Source organism: Hypanus sabinus, chromosome 11 (assembly GCF_030144855.1).
Source record: "Hypanus sabinus isolate sHypSab1 chromosome 11, sHypSab1.hap1, whole genome shotgun sequence".
In the NCBI taxonomy this organism is placed as follows: domain Eukaryota; kingdom Metazoa; phylum Chordata; class Chondrichthyes; order Myliobatiformes; family Dasyatidae; genus Hypanus; species Hypanus sabinus.
The window spans coordinates 85,950,952-85,967,967 of record NC_082716.1 but is presented as its reverse complement, the minus strand read 5'-3'; the positions used below and the strand labels follow the sequence as shown (position 1 = coordinate 85,967,967).

General features: G+C 38.7%; 1 protein-coding gene across 1 annotated transcript in view; it reads right to left on the bottom strand.

Annotated features, from left to right (window-relative positions):
• astn1 (astrotactin 1) overlaps window positions 1-17,016 on the bottom strand; it is a 2,712,832-nt gene that overhangs the window by 477,827 nt on the left and 2,217,989 nt on the right. The window contains exon 14 of the mRNA XM_059984849.1: window positions 10,280-10,407. Within this exon, the coding sequence (XP_059840832.1) occupies window positions 10,280-10,407 (128 nt within the window). The remainder of the gene's footprint in view (window positions 1-10,279; window positions 10,408-17,016) is intronic.

Sequence of the window (17,016 nt, the reverse complement as noted above, 5' to 3'; positions counted from 1 at the left end):
AGAGTGATCAATGTCTTCCACAGTGAAGACTGATACAAAGTACTAACTAAGTTCATCTGACATTTCTTTGTTTTGCCCATTACCACCTCACCAGTAACATTTTCCAGTGGTCCAATATCAACTCTCACCTTCCTTTTATATTTTAGCTGAAAAAAATCTTTTAGTATCTTTATTTATATTATTAGCTAGTTTGCCCTCATATTTAATCTTTTCCCTTCTTATAGCTTTGTTAGTTGCTTTTTGTTGGATTTTAAAAGCTTCCCAATCATCCAACTTCCCACTCACTTTCACTATCTTGTATGCCCTTTCCTTGGCTTTTATGCAGTCTTTAACTTCCCTTGTCAGCCACGGTTACCTACCGCTGACATTCGAGGATATCTGTAGGACAAGTCTATCCTGCGCCATGTGTACTATACCCAGAAACTTCAGCCATCTCTGCTCTGCCATCATCCCCACCAGTATCCTCCTCAATCTACCAGGGCAAGCTTCTCTCCCATGTCTCTGTAGTTTCCTTTATTCCATTGTGGTACTGATACATGTGACTTATACTTTTCCCTCTCAAATTGCACTATGAATTCAATAATATTACAATCACTGCCTCCTAAGGGTTCCTTTATGTTAAGCTCCCTAATAAGACCTGGGTTATTACCCAACACCCAATCGAAGAGCATTTCCCTGAGCGGGCTTAAGACAAGCTGCTCTAAAAAGCCATCTTGCAGGCATTCAACAAACTCCCTCTTGCAATCTGACACCAACTTGATTGTCCCAATCTCTTTCATATTGAGGTCCCCCATTACAATTGTGTCATTACCCTTAATACTTACCTTTCCCTGCTCCCTTTGGAATTTTAACCCCACATCTTGGCTACTATTTGGTTTGTTTACCCTTGCAGTTTCTTAACTTCACCCACAAAGATTCAACATTATCTGACCCTATGTCATCTCTTTCTAAAGATATAATTCCATCTCTTAACAGGTGGGAAGAGAATTTCGGGAACAGGAATAAACCAATTGGTCCTTGGTCTATATATCAACATTGTACTGAACTCCAGCTAGTTACTTCAGCTGTGGTTAGCCATTTTTGATACATATTTTTATTAAGTCACAATTACAGTCTTGAAAATATCCATTGCCTGAACGCACATAACACCACATAACATCCTAGGAGAGATTTCCACAGCTCCTTGAACATTTGAATACTTCCTACATTAACAATTAAATGGCATAGTTTTAATTTAAGGTTGTGTTCTCTCACACTTAACTCAACCACTCAAGCATTGATTTCCTGCTTCTATTCAAACATATCCTTGCCTATTTGAAACAACTCAATTAAATCTCACATTCATGTTCCACATCCTAACAAACAACGAAAAGTCAATGAAATCTGATTAACCCTCAAGTTTTATTGATATTCTGGTGCCAAACCCTTTCCAAGTCCAGCGTTTTATTTTTTGAGCTCTGATGCCTAGAAATGAAGATATTCTCTACATGGGGGTTTGACTAGAATAGAAGCAATTGAGTTATCTCAAGATGCAGGCCAAAATTCTTGTAACTTTTTTTTCCCCATTATCTTTTGTTATGGCCTACTGCCTTTGAATAACAAGTGATCAAAGACTTTTGGTGGTCTTCAGTTTCTAATTTTTCACCATAAATAATACATTTTCCCCTTCTGCATCCAAGATGAATGAGCTCCCACTTTTCTATGTTGAACACCTTTCTCCTCTATGACTTCTGCTCAGTTAATCAGTCTTCAGCCCTTTGATACTTTCTTCTGCCACTTGCACAACTTTGTTAGATTCTGATGTTTTCATCCAAGGTTCTTTGGAAGTTTGGAAACATACTAAACAGTTACATGTATGTAAGTACAAGAGATTCTGAAGATACCGGAATTCCAAAGCAACACACACACACAAAATGCTGGAGGAACACAGTAAATCATGCAGCATCTATGGAAATGAATAGGCAGTCAAAATTTCGAGCTGAGACCCTTCTACAGGTCCTGTAGAAAAGTCTCTGCCTAAAAGGTCAACTATCTATCCATTTCCATAGCCTGAATAGCTATATAAAATACAAGCAGGTAACTGTTAAACTACAAAGAAAATAAATACTTATACAATCTAATCCAAAACAGCCTCCTAAATTTTAATATGCAGTTTTCTATTCATTCTCATAAGGTATTGATATAATAAGACAGTGATGGATGCGGTAACTATTCAGGAGAAAGCCTCTGTTTCAGTCCATTAGCCAGGGCCCATGTTCTTAATTCTCATCCATATTTCTGACCAGACAATTTCCCACCTATGTGTTTACATTTTCTTGCGAAGTGTCTTGTGCAAAACCTTATCAGTTCCGGAAATCCACTGATCATGAGCTGAGACACATCCCTTTCCTTTTTGTTAATCACATACCACAAAAGTTAGTCCAGCATGATCTACTATTCACAGCTCTTTATCTATCCATCAGATCGGTACATTCAATTGTTCAATTGTTTTCTCTTTGATAGTCTTCCATTAACTTCAAGACCTGGGAGTTATCTGGATTCATCCTCTATCTTCTTTCTAATCATTGAATGATTATTTATTTACTCAGTGCTGAATAGGCCCTTCAAGGCATGTGTGCACAGCAATCTCTTGATTTAATCCTAGTATAATCACAGGGCAATTTACAATGGCCAGTTAACCAATCAAGCAGTACATCTTTGGATAGTGGGAGGAAACCGATGCAACTAGAGTGATCACGGGGAGAATGTACAGATTCCTTACAAGCAGCAGCAGGAATTGAACCCCAGTCACTGGCAGTATAAAGCATTGTGCTAACCATTACATTTATCAAATCTAACTACACAGCACCCAAGAGAAATTTCCAAAATTATTAATGAATATAGCACATATATTCTCATTACCTATTTCTTGGGTATTCTTGGGAGTTACATCAACTTTTGGAGATGACGGGAAGATGGCAGAGCAATACAAGGATAAGGATCAAAGACATTGGCATGAACCAGGGTGAAACAGACAGGACAGCTTGAATTTGGATCAGGCATGTGAAAAAGAAGATTAACAGTGTGACCTTGGGCTGTAGGGAGCGATGAGGAGAGATGGAAAAAATTCATCCATATGGTGAATGACTGCATTCAGTTCTTTGAAGCTCCAACAGTAAATGGAAGAGTAAAATATATTGTAGGAAACATGTGTCTGCATTGTGTTTTGTGTTGTGTAGTTAAGTCACATGGGTGGAGGTGTGGTAAAAATGAAGGGTTTAGTTACGTATTAACGTTTTGTCTTTGATTTTTGGGTTGGAGTCAGTTGGAAATAAGAGACTGCCAGGTATGATATCTTTTAGTAATTGCTTAATTTTGCTCAATTAAGCTTAATATCACTTCAAGATTGTTTTGCCAGTTCTTTGTTAAAGGATGGAATACATATCTTCGATTTTGAACCTTGTTATTGAATTAGATCAGCTGGCTGAATGGCCTGCTATGCGCTGTAGAGTTCAGTGTCAACTCCTTAAGCTCGGTCTCAAACAATGGTGTTAGTTTGTTCAAGGAGCTACTCTACAGACGTGTGAAAGAAATGACTAAAAAGTCTCAGTTTTCCTGCTATAATCATAACAGAATCACTTTAAAGCAATTCAGCAAATGAAAGTTAGACTTGCAGTCAAGAAGCCACTGAGCTGAGATGTGTATTGAGGTAATGTCTCGGATTACGTTGTACTTTTAGGCTTGTAGGGATGGTGTTGGAGACAGCGCAGGGTTAGGATTTAGGACAGGTATGAGGGGAGTTATGGATTAAGGTTTGGAGATTGTGGGGTTTGAGGGGAATGAGGAGTTAGGGCGTAGGGTTGATGGGAATGAGGGGAGTTAGGGTTTGAGGGAATGAAGTGTTTCGGGAATGAGGGGGAGTTGGAGGTAAGAGACAGTAAATGAAGTGTCAGGGCTGGAGCCGGAGGCCGGGTCCGAGCACTCTGCAGTAGAAGGCCGGCCAGTTCCAAGGACGAATGTTGGGCGGCAGCTGCTGAGATCCCTGTGGTCAGTGAAGTTGGTGGATCCTGGATGAGGCCTGGTGACACATTGCCCAGTTCAGTAAGTCCCCTTTAGGTCAACGCGTCCCAGCATCAGAAGCCTGTGCGGGCTGGAAGAATGAGATCAGTGACTCCCCAGGTCAGCAAGTCCTAGGGGTAGAGTTCTGTGAAAGTCAGGAATGTGAAGCTGGGAGTTCAAAGCCCATAATTAACAAGTCCTAGGATCAATACAGAAAGTCAAAGACGGAAGTCCAGAAGACAAGGCCAGATGGTCGAAGAACCTCTGACACTGTTGTTTGGATGTCAGTTGCCTGGTATATGTGAATCCAGACTAGTGACTGGAGGTTGGATGCTCAGAAATCGGCTGACCCGGGGTTGGAGGCCCGTCTGTGGGTGGGAGGGAGAAAATGGACTTATTTTGCTGTTGTTTGCTGTTGCTTTTGTTGTTCTGCCAAACAACATTGGCATGTTATGTTGGCACCAAATGTGTGCCAACACTTGAGCTGCCCAAGCACACCCTTTGGTTGTATTGGTTGTTAACGCAAATGATACATTTCATGTGTTTCAATGTAGATATGTGAAATAAATAAATCTGAATATCTGATACAGATCACAAACTAATAGCTTCTCTGAGAAGCAGGGAAAAAATAATCTGCCCTCAGTCCTGTGGCTTGTTAGGTCAATCGCTGGTTAAGGTATGAGAAAAGGTATGATTTTGAGATATCAGCTTGTGTTTTATGGAAGCTGTCAGTCAATTTTAATCCCTTATGATTTTTCACTTGTTGGTTATCATCTAGGTTCACTCTTGCATTTGTTTAACAGACACTAGGCATCAGAGTTTCAGGTTAGACAGTCTTTAGTTGATGAGAAAATCTCACGTCATCATGCAAAGATGGCAACATGGCTGATTCTTCTCTCAAAGAGAAAACAAATTCTTTCATTTAACTGCCAGAAGAGAAGTTCTGTAAAGAGTCTCTGCCCCTTAAAAGCAAAGCTGGGAATCATCTGAGTTACTAGGATTATGGAAGAAAAAGTCTACTTGTTTTATCAGCTTCATCTCCTTAAAGCAACATTTCCACCATCTCAACAACAGTTGGTTATCTTCAGCTGTCTCTGGAAGTAAGTTCATTTTCATTGCAATTGGTGTAATTTGGTTTATTTATATAAATAACACTGTGTGAAACTAAATTCCCCATGCATTAACAAGATTCACACTACTATCAAGGCTCACTAAATAAAGGCAAGAACATTTTGAGCTAGAGGGAAAAACAGCTAGATTTCAGCCTGGAGGCAACTGAAACAAGGTGAGTCAGGCATCCTGTTGAATTTAACTAAGGGGTTCTTTTAAGTGCTGAGTGGGAATCTGCTTCACAAAGCTGAAGCCTCTGAGAACACAACAGAGCAGAAAGAGATCGGGGAAAAGGATATCCAGGCCCGCTGGGTATAAGTTTGATTGGGGGTTGAGGGTGGGAGTTCAATAACTTCTACTGACTGGCTGATTCAAAGCTTCATTCTCCTCCTTGTCCAACAGCTGCTAACAAATCCTTCTACTATTAACTTAACCCTTCCCTCTCCCTTTTAGCTGGAAGGCCTGGGAAACCTGTCCATTTCTTGGTGAAAACTGATTAACTATTAAAATTAACACAGGTAGCCTCTGTGTAACCTACATCTCAATAGCTGCCAGCCTGATGAAATAAATCAAAATTTAATCTACCATTATGTCAAGAATTTTGGCAGTAAAGAATGAGTCCTAAGGCGACAGATTTTTCCAAAATACAGGAGGTGCTGAGGAGTGATCTCAGAAACGTACATGCTTTTTTGCAGGGCTTGACAGAGTAGTTGAAACAATGGTATTTACTTTGGCTGACATCCCTAGATTCAGAGTAAAGGCTTGGCCATTCAAAGAAGCTGAGGCTCAGACATAGCTAAGAAACAACCTGACAGATTTTTAGCTATTAAAAGAATCAAGGGATATACGATTAGTGGAGAATAAAAGTATGCAGAGATAAAACGTGATCTGATTGAATGGTGGAGCAGACACAGGCAAGCGATGGCCCACTTTCCTTCCATATCTCGTGTTCTGATGCTCTCTTCGGTGAGGTATGGAAATTAAGATCTGAATAACGCGAAACTGAAAAGCAGGATGCACCTTATTAATTTCCAGAGAGCAGAGTCAGAGCATGCAACTGGAAAATTTCCATATGCTCCAAGATCCTTATCTTCTTCAGGTCAGATAAATCATTCCTGTGTTCCTTCAGTGCAAGCTAATTACACAAACTTGTAGTGCATGTTTTGCAGATATTTATTATTCATTCATTTATGTACATTTACACCAAAAAGGTCATTTAAATAGTTTAGCAGGAGAGAGAATCTGAGCAAAACAACATATCGTTCACTGAAAACAGTAGGTAATGAAGTGCTCTAATACGGAATGTGCTCAGAATTAAATAGCTTGCCTCTTCTAGTCAGACAAGTCACACGTACTCATACATAACATAAAACAGCTGCAAAGGACACGATATAGAGAAGCAGAAATGCCCATTGGGAGTCTTGGGGACTGATAAAGAAAGGTTAGGCTTTTTTTTATTGCCTGAATAAATTACAGAGCAGATTAATAGAGCTGAGATTAGGTCAGTAAAATGTCCCAGATGGAGAAAACGACTAAAGATCCTCTGTACATGTCATAGAAAGAGGGCTCCTATAATTCACCACACTTTCAACTTAAATGCCAGGGCCTTTGTAAAACAAAAGGAAAACCTAGGAGATTTACTCATGGTATATCATTCCTTATAATTAATCAACAGTAACTACTGTTCAAAATGTACTGGATGCAAATTGTCTTGAGATGTTCTAAGCTCAGCAAAGTGCTGCATAAATGCAATTTTACTTCCTTTAATGCTGAAAGAAAACTGAAATCTTGGATGAGGACATAGATAGGAGGGTTAGTAAGTCTGCAGATTACATGAAGATTGGAGTTGTGGATTGTGCAGAAGGTTGTCAACAAGATATAGACAGGATGCAGAGTTGGGCTAAGAAATGGCAGATGGAGCTCAATCCAGAAAAGTGAAATGATATATTTTTTAAAATTGACCTTGACGGCAGACAACAAGGCTAATGACAGGATTCTGAACAGTTTGGAAGAACAGGTGGAGCTTGGAGTCCAAATCTACACAAGTAAATCTACACAAGTTGATAGGGTGCTTAAAAAGTTTGGGTGACTGAGTTCAGGAACTGCAAAGTTATGTTGCAACTCTATAAACTCTGGTTAAACCACACTTGGAGTATTGCAATCACAAACAAGAGAAAATCTGCTGATGCTGGAAATCCACACACACAAAATGCTGAAGGAACTCAGCAGGCTGGGCAGCATTTATGGAAAAGAGTACAGTCGATGTTCTGGGCAAAGCCTCTTTATCAGGACCATTATGTGTTGCTTGGAGTATTGCATTCTCTTCTAGTCGCCTCGTTATAGGAAGGATGTAGAAGCTTTGGAAAGGGTCAGAGTAGTTTTACCAGGATGCTGCTTGGATCAGAGAATATGCCTTATGAAGAAATGTTGAGCAAGCCAGGGTTTTAGGAGTCTGAAGAGATTTGGTATGTCAACAAATACACTCAAAAACTTCTATAGATGCACAGTGGAGAGTATTCTGACAAGCTGCATCACTGTCTGGTATGGGGCGTGGGGAACGAAAGAAGCTGCAGAGGGTTGTAAATCTAGTCAGCTCCATCTTGGGTATTAGCTTACAAAGTACCCAGGACATCTTCAATGAGCGGTGTCTCAGAAAGGCAGCATCCATTAGTAAGTACCTCCAGCACCCAGGGCATGTCTTTTTCTCACTGTTAGCATTAGGAAGGAGGTACAGAAGCCTGAAGGCACACACTCAGCGATTCAGGAACAGCTTCTTCCCCTCCGCCATCCGATTCCTAAATGGACATTGAACCCTTGGACACTGCCTCACTTTTTTAATATATATTATTTCTGGTTTTTGCATGATTTTTAATCTATTCAATATTCATATAATGTAATTGGTTTTCTTATTTAGTTGTTATTTTGTTTTTTCTTCTATATTATGTATTGTATTGAACCACTGCTGCTAAGTTAACAAATTTCACGACACATGCTGGTGATAATAAACCTGATTCTGATTCTGTTTCCCCAGCCCACGGTTAGTTCCCAAGCAGTTCAGAATGCATGTTTCCAAAACATGTCTCCAGATGGCACCAAAAGGCTGTCTGGAAACACAACATCAGCTTGCCGGCAAATGGTTACATTTAACAGAACTGCATGGATGTGCCGAAGAGAGAGAGATGCAATGACTCAATTCGCCCAAGGTGGCTGAAAGGGGCTTTTAAAGTGGGGTCATGTAAAAGTATACAGGCACATCTTCTTGGACAAAAAAGAGTTAAAACAGAGTTTAAGAAAGGGCAGATTCAGAGAGGTTATTTCAAGAGCTATTGGAATCCAGATTCAGAAAGCACAGCCTAACATTAGTGCAGGAGCTGTCAGGAATCTGTTTTCACTCAATAGCAGGAATCTTGTTTCTCCAGAAAAATAGATTGTTTTATTTGGATCAAGTGAAAATCTCAAGAACAGAACTCTTACACTTCTCTCAGTTAAGACAAAAAAAAAGGCTAGAAATTAAGATATGAATCAAATGTGTCTGGAGAGCCAATATTTTACAATACCAATAACCCAGGTACAAATCCTGATGCTGCCTGTAACGAATCTGTATGCTCTCCCTGCAACTGTAGGTTTCCTCCGGGTGGTCTGATTTCCTCCCGCAGTGCAAAGACAACCAATCAACCAGTATAATTGATCAATGTAAGTTGTCCCAAGACTAGGCAAGGGTTAAATCGAGGGTTGCAATGCAGCACGACTCAAAGAGCCAGAATGGCCTGCCCTGCATTGTCTGTCAATAAAAATTTTACAGAAAATGGTCAGCATGTTCAATAGTTTAATCCTGTTCCAGTATGTTTCTTTTTCACAGAGTGCCTCATCTACCTCAAGCTCTCTAACATTTGGTAGGTCTTATGTGGGGATTCCTATCTGAAACGGAATTCCATCATAGGGTCTTCCATTGCGTCTTTCTGCTTTGACCACTAGCATAGCTTAGAATGTAGTAGTACATTTGCCATTCCCCACAATCTATTTTCTTTTTTTTTTTTTAATAATTTTTTATTGCATTTTTAAATGATTACAAAGTATGAAAAAACAATGTATATAACCCATACCCCCTCCCCTTAACCCCTCCCCCCTAACTGCCCCATAGAAAAAAAAAAGAAAGAAAGAAAGAAAGAAAGAAAGAATGCCTGGTGGTTGGAAGATCTCCACATGCTCCATGGAGTTCGTAATAATTTTAATATGTATATTTATTTCTTTCCCCTAATAACCAATTGTTTCATCTTAAAAGCATCTATATATTTAATCCTGTCTTTTGTAAATAAGGGCTCCAAATTTTCAAAAATGTTTCATATTTATCTCTTAAATTATAAGTAATTTTTTCTAATGGAATACAACCATAGATTTCTTTCTTCCAAGAATCTATACTTAAATGTGTATCCGATTTCCAAGTAACTGCAATAGCTTTTTTGGCTGCTGCCAGTGCAATTTTTATAAATTTATTTATAATCTATAAATAATTTATTTACAATCTATTTTCTTAAAGCCACAGCACAAACAACACATCAGGTAGTGTACAATATAGTGTAAAATAAATTTAATTCTTGTGTAAAGAAAATAATTATCATTGCTACAGCTGCAGTACATTGACAGAGTTCATGCATGGAAATATCTAGAATCACCATTATTAATGATTTTAATTATTAATTCAGCCTTAGCACTGACACTGTGGTGTATACAATGAAATTTGTGTACATTGGTTTGTAATAATTTTTTTATTTTCTTTACTAATTCTTAGTTAAATTTTGACTGCAAAAATATAATTTCACATAACCAGCAGCTATGGTCTGTAATTGAAAAGGACATCACTACTACAGGAAGGCTATTAATCTGTAATGTTAATTCTGCTTCATTCTCCACAGATGCTGCCTGATTTGCTGAGTATTCCCAGCTCTCTCTGATCTGTATTTGAAGCGTCTGGCATCAGGTGTTTTTTTTTTGCATTTCGATAACGATGGTTTATTGAATATTGAGCCATCAATTATACCTTACCTAGTCAAATACAAATTGATTTAGGTTCTTATTACATTCAAATTCTGTTCAGCAAAGCATGAAACGGAATATGCAAAGCCGGACTGACCTGTGAGGTAGTCTGGATCTGGTACAGGCTCAGATAGTTCTTCCTGGCACTGGCTCTCGCTGGGCAGAGCTGAGGCAACCATTCCATCTGGCAGTTGCTGCGGGATGCCAGTCACAAAATTCTTCTGTCTGAAGGAGAGAGAGGGGAAATTATAGTCCTTGATGCAAGCAGTTTCTGAATACTGAGATATCAGAGTTGGGAAAACATTGACAAATTGATAAGTTGAAACATTTTCAGCATCATTCTGTCTTTTCTTAAAGAATGTAATTAATACTGTGCATACTTTTCACTCTTTAAAACCAAATGTTTCTCAATTGGAGCATGATATGTAGAAATTAATTACTTCAAAACACAACAAGGTATCCATGAATTAATTATGATCTGTGTTTCCTAACTTGATTATAATGCCACTATTGCCTCAATCAAGATTTTTTTGCAATTTATGAAGGACCTTTACATTATTAAAACCTATCAGCCCAAACTGAAAACTTACAGAATTTGAGTAATAGTAGTGCAGAATCACTTTTCCATTGAGGGGAGATGGAGTGTAGAGTCTACCTCACACTGAGTATGCTTCTTCACTAAATCAGCTGTGAGGAATCCGGATTACTCACCTTTGTATTAATGATTAGACTTGGAGATCAAAGAACCTGACATGACATGAAGGGATCATTACTGACATTAAAGTCCCTAATCTACAACTGATGTCGAAATCCTGGAACATGTCATCCGGAGTCCAAGTTTGAAATCACTTTCATTTAAGAGGAGTGAATTATTGCACTTTCCAGAAATTGATGGAAGTACTGCAATGTTAAGATTGTAGCACATTGATCTTTCATATGTTTACATGTGATATATAACACAGCAAAAGCTATATTATCTATCCATCCTGATACTTATGATTTTTCCTCACGTAAATATATCATTCCCATTTTGCTGTAATGCTTTCTTTACAGTTTTCTTTACAAAACATCTGGAACACTTTGATTAACTACTCCTTGTGGTATTAAACCTCATCTCATCATTTTTTTGGTATAAACTGTATGTTTCTTTTAAATTCCCTGTTGGATATTATTTTGGTGGTCGATAGTCTCTAGTTGTGCTGCTTAAAAGAAAAAATTCTTCATGATTTTATAAGATTTCATGTGATATTGAAGATGTCTCACATGATGGAAAAGAAATCTGGTCTATTGCTCTATTCCTGCTTTATATATTCTTGCATTTATGGTATTATTCTTGTAAATCTTCTCTGCACCCTTTATCCTATAATGCTGTGACCAGAACTGTACAAATGTGATCTAATCGGGGTTCAAAAAGACAACATATTCTTGCCACTTATTGATTCTGTCCTCTAAAATCAACTCAAAGTATTTGGTTTTCTTTATTGTTTTTCTTGGCAGTGCAGTTTTTATTATCATTGATGTATCTGTATTCCCTTTGTGTTTCAACCTACCAGACTGCTAGCTTCCAAGTAATATGTGACCTCATGTCTCACACAACATTGTACTGCTTTGTACATCTCTGCCAATCACATGTCCAGTCTGGATGTTTATAAATGTTCTGCAGTAATATATTACAGTACTGATATTCTTACGCAACCAAAACTCCTAGCAATATTTAATTTAGTATCTTTGATCCCATGGTCAGAAGTTTTATTGCAAATTGTGAACAGCTGTGGTCCCACACTGCTCCTTGTGGCACACTATTACTCATTTTTTTCTCTCAATGCTACTCTTTATTCCCACTCTCTGTATCCTGTTTTAAAACCAGAGATCCTGACTCTGCATCCTCTGACCATATTCATTTATCTATTGTGTGGTAACATATTAAACACCTTTTTGAAGCTCTGGATTTTAATCCTCCCTGCTGCATTACCACAATCTCCCCTCTAAATTTCCATCACAGAAGACCTTTCTTTGTGAAATCAATGCTGACCATCCATTGTTAACCTTTTTGAATCTTCTCATTGAGTTCTGGTAAAATAATACAGAGCCAAAGCATTAATTTCTTCTCTCTCCACAGATGTAGCTGACCTCGAGTATTTTTAGCAATTTAATCCTGTACTTTGTACATTGCTACAACAACACAGTCCCAAGCAGTTGCAGGTGAAAGTACAATTCTTCACCAGAACACAAGAAAATAGAAGCAGGAGTAGACCACCAGGCCCTCAAGCTTATCCTAACGTTCAGTATGATCATGGCTGTTCTATGTTGGCCCCACATTCTCTTTTGTGCCAGTTCCCAGTAACCCTTTGTCCCTCAACCTTTCAGATGTTTGCCCATCTCCACCTTAAATACATCTAATAATTTGACTGCTATCATCATCAGGGGTAGAGAATTCCAAAGATTCACTGTCTCCGGGAGAAGAAATCTCAGTCCACCTCAGTTTTAAATGACCAATCCCTTAGCTTGTAGCTATTTCCCACTGTTCATGAATCTCCCACTAACAGTGACATCCCAATCTGTATCCTGTTTTCAAGTCCTCTTAAGATCTTGTATGTTTGTATAAGGTCATCCCTCAATCTTCTATACTCGAAGAAATCCAGACTGAAACTCTCTTGACAGTATTGTCCTCTCATTCCAGGAATTAGCTTGGTGGTTCTGCTTTGCAGTGTCTCCAGTGCTACTATGTTTTAGGTAAGGGGACTGAAACTGTGCAAAGTACACCAGCTTGATCTCACCAACATCCTCGATGACTGTAGCAAAATCTCTCTATTCTTAAACTCCAGACTTTTTACAACACGGTAACATACTGTTTATCTTTGTGTTGGATTTGCCTGCTAAAATTATAGTTCGTAGACGACTATACTTAAATGCCTATGAACTTCTCTTTATTTAGATAATTATCTGCTTTTTCATGTGAATCATACAATATGTACTACACAAGGGCTCCCTGGTGTGCTTCAATTCTTTTGTTGACCTGTTAATGCTTACGAGCCTCAGGGTACCTCTCCTTAAAGTCTGTGGCAGATTTAGTATCTTGATAACCTGAAAATTCAATTGCGTAGTGCTTAATTTTCAGTGTTATGCAAATATTTTCCCCAGAACATTACATACATTAATAACCACTCCTGAAGTCATTTTTCTTCAATTTTGTAAGTTCTACGAAGTACTTATGGGCTTAAACCAGGTGGCGACCTATCATGACTTGCACGTATCTCACTTACAAATGAACCAGCATCCAGACAGGAGGTGCAGAAACGGTCTGAATGGTGCAACAGCCATAACCTTTCAGTGAACATCGAAAACACCAAAGAAATTAATATCGACTTCAGGAGATCAAGAAGGTAAGAATAAACTACACTACTGAAATGGTGAAGCAGTGGAAAGGGTCTCCAGTTTAAAAGTTTCGTGAGTGAACATCACAGAGGAGCTCTCTTGAAGCGCCACCTTGATGGTAGGGAAGATTCAGTAGCGCCTATATGATCTTTGAAATTTAAAGAGAGCAAATCTCCTTCAAAAGCTGCCGGTAAACTTCCATATCAATGTGCCATTGAGAGCATACTGACCTACTGCATTGCCACCATGATCCACTAGCTGCAACAAGATCAACCAGAAACACTTCAACGAGTGATCTGGAATGAGTGCACAGAACATCATTGGACACAACTACCAGATACGGAAACCATCTACAGTTCACACTGTCTATGATGAAATGCACTCATCTCACCACAGTAATCACCTGTTCAATCTCCTACCATCTGGCAGGAGATACAGAAACATCTTTGCATGGGCATCCAGACTGAAAAACAGCTTCCTTCCCTAGGGCTGTCGTGAAACTGAACAATTCCCCTCTGGACCATGGTCCATAGACACATAGATAATCTCAAAGCATAAGACATAGGCAGTGCAATATTTTGGTTTAAATGGGGCAGCTACCTTCCTTTGATTTCAGAGCTCTTTGTTTTTTTTTTAATTCAGCGTTAATTCTTGAAGCTATTTTATATTTAATCATTGTATTTTATAACATAGGCATGTGCAATATTTGTATTGGGCAACCACAGTTTCTTTTAATTTTAGAGTTGTTTGTTTTTAATTCAGTTGTAACCCAGATGTCATTCTAAATAACTCAGATGTTATTTTAAATCTAGTCATTGTGCTTTTAGTAATTGAATTGCCAGTATGCAGTTTTGTATTGAATGGATTAGAACTGCAATCTCGTTGTCCTCACCAATGACAAAAAACTCTAATGAACTGGAAGATGTTGATATTATATTGGGTGTGTCTTGTTTTGGCCCGCTGATGTATATTCCTAATAACTTCAGGTTTGATGGAGTTCAAATTACCTTGGTTACATGGGTAGCTTAGCAATATTTTATCGATATTGGTTTCAGTTCAGTAAATCAATGCTGCAAGGCCAAGTGAATGGATGTATTCTCCACAGCATAAGTCCAGGGACCACCCAATACACCACACTAGAAACAAGAGTAAGCATTACTGGAGTGAGTTTAATGAACCTCTGAACTGAAGAAACAAGGCAAAACCAAATCCCTTTGTACTGAGGCAAGCAAAAGGGGCTCAGGGTGAGTTGGCAGAGGTAATACAAACAGAGCTCAGTGGGAGAATAAGAAAATATTATAAAACACAAACAATCAACGTTGGCACTTTGGAGGATTGGTTTTGGTCTCCAATTCCTTGTAAGTGAGCAGAATGGTTCCGCTAGTAGAGGTGGGATTCAATCCTCACCTCTGATATCTCTAGAGAATCTGTGCATTCTCCCCATGATTGTGTGGGTTTTCTTTTTGATGCTTCAGTTTCCTCTCCCATCCCAAGCGGTGCAGGTTGGTAGGTTAACTGGTGGCAGCAACTTGGTCCTAGATTAGGTGGATGGGATTGTCTGGAGGTGGTGTAGATGTGAATGTGGGGAGAATACTGTGCTGGGAAGTTAATGAGCCACCAAAGACTTGCTTAGAGAAAGTGGATATCGATGGTTATCACTGGGTGCCTACATTATACTTGTTGACCTTGGATATGGTGGTAAACCTTGAGAACATGTATTACAAGATGCAGGGAGAGCTTTTATCCCCTATCATGACTCTGAATGGAATTCATATGCAATAAAGATGAATTCTTGATTTCTCAACTCACCTCGCCATGACCATTGAACTTTTTGTCTTCCTGTTCTGCACTTTCTCTAGAATTGTAGCACAATACCTTACATTGCTTTTCTACCTTTCTTATTACTCAATTACTGTCCCCAATATACAACACTACCCTCTGATAATAAGGATTTTCAGTGGCTTTTGGGAAATCATGGGCCACTCTAGAGTCATTTCCTGATGAAGGCAACCAAGGATGATGAAATTCATCATCACATTCTATGTTCCAGTGAAGCCTTTTGTCGGTTGAAGATGAAGTTGTTTAAGACCTGAGACCCGGCTTCGTGCTTAATGTAATCTGGGCAGCAGTGATCCCTGCTGTGCTTCTAATTTAGAGCAGGCACTTTCAGTCACTTAAAGAAATTACGAATGCTTTATCCACATCATTTACCAAATTCTTGAAAGAATAAAGAAAGCAATGTCAGTGTTCTCTCCCAAAAGCACAAATCCCTATCACTGGGGCATAAGTTACACTCAGTCAATTATGTTGAGTATACCACATCGTTCATACATACTAAACCAGACTCCTAACACACATGTTGTACTTCCAACTCCATCACAGGGAGATGTCAGCAGGCAGATGGAGGGAGAAACTCAAAGCCCCCTAGGGAAACGGATGAGCAGCAGTTGGTGTGGTGTTGATAAGCTTACGGCAATCAGAGTCTCTGTGTAATTAAAGAAACACATCACTTCACAAACTATCAGCTTCTCTTGCCCTATCTGTGGAAGAGTCTGTGGTTCCAATTTTGCCCTTATTGGTCATCCCAGAATGCATCAAACTGGAATGTAAGCAAGTCATCCTCAGTGCTAAAGGACTGCCTAAAAAGGGGATTGGCTCAACTAAAAAAGCATAATGGATTTCCATCCCTGAAGGACAGATAGAAACTAAAGAAGTTTCCATAACACTCTGATAGTTTTTCAGCCATCAATAATTATGCGTTAAAATAGAACAAAAATATATAAAATTAATTTTCACAGCTGCTGTGATGGGATTTGAATTATGTCTGCAGATTGTTAGTCCAGGTTATCTGCTTTACTAGTCCTGTGATTTAAGTCAATAACCATATGTAGAAGTCTTCATTATGCACCATAAAATACTTCAACAATGTAAAAGAAGGTGTTGAGCAATTTGTTTTCACAGGTTTTCTGGCAGTGAATCCTGCCAATGATCAGTGATGCAACATTTGTTAAAATGGTGATATAATTTTTTGATTCACTTTAAAACAACGGTCCATCAAATAAAGAGTGTCACCTGGCAGCTGTGGAATTACATACAGGTCCCGAATACAGATTTCCTAAACTTGATTTTAAAATCATAGTTCTTGTATCTTACATCTGCCCACAGACTGTGCAATTTTACACTGGAATTTGATTAGGGAGTTACAAAAACAATGCAAATTCTTCAGATTATCGGAGATACAAGGAAAAGGGAAAAGACTGGGTAACCAGAGTGAAAAATTGCAGAAAGTCATGCGGCATCAATTGAGTTAGAGTAATACATTCAATACAAGGTCAATTTAGCAGCTGTTTTAGTGAAAGGGGAAAGAAAGATTGGATTAAAAAAGTGAGTTGGAAGGGACAAAGAATAAACAACAAAAAGTCATCCACAATTAAAGACTTAAGTGTGAGTCTACAATTG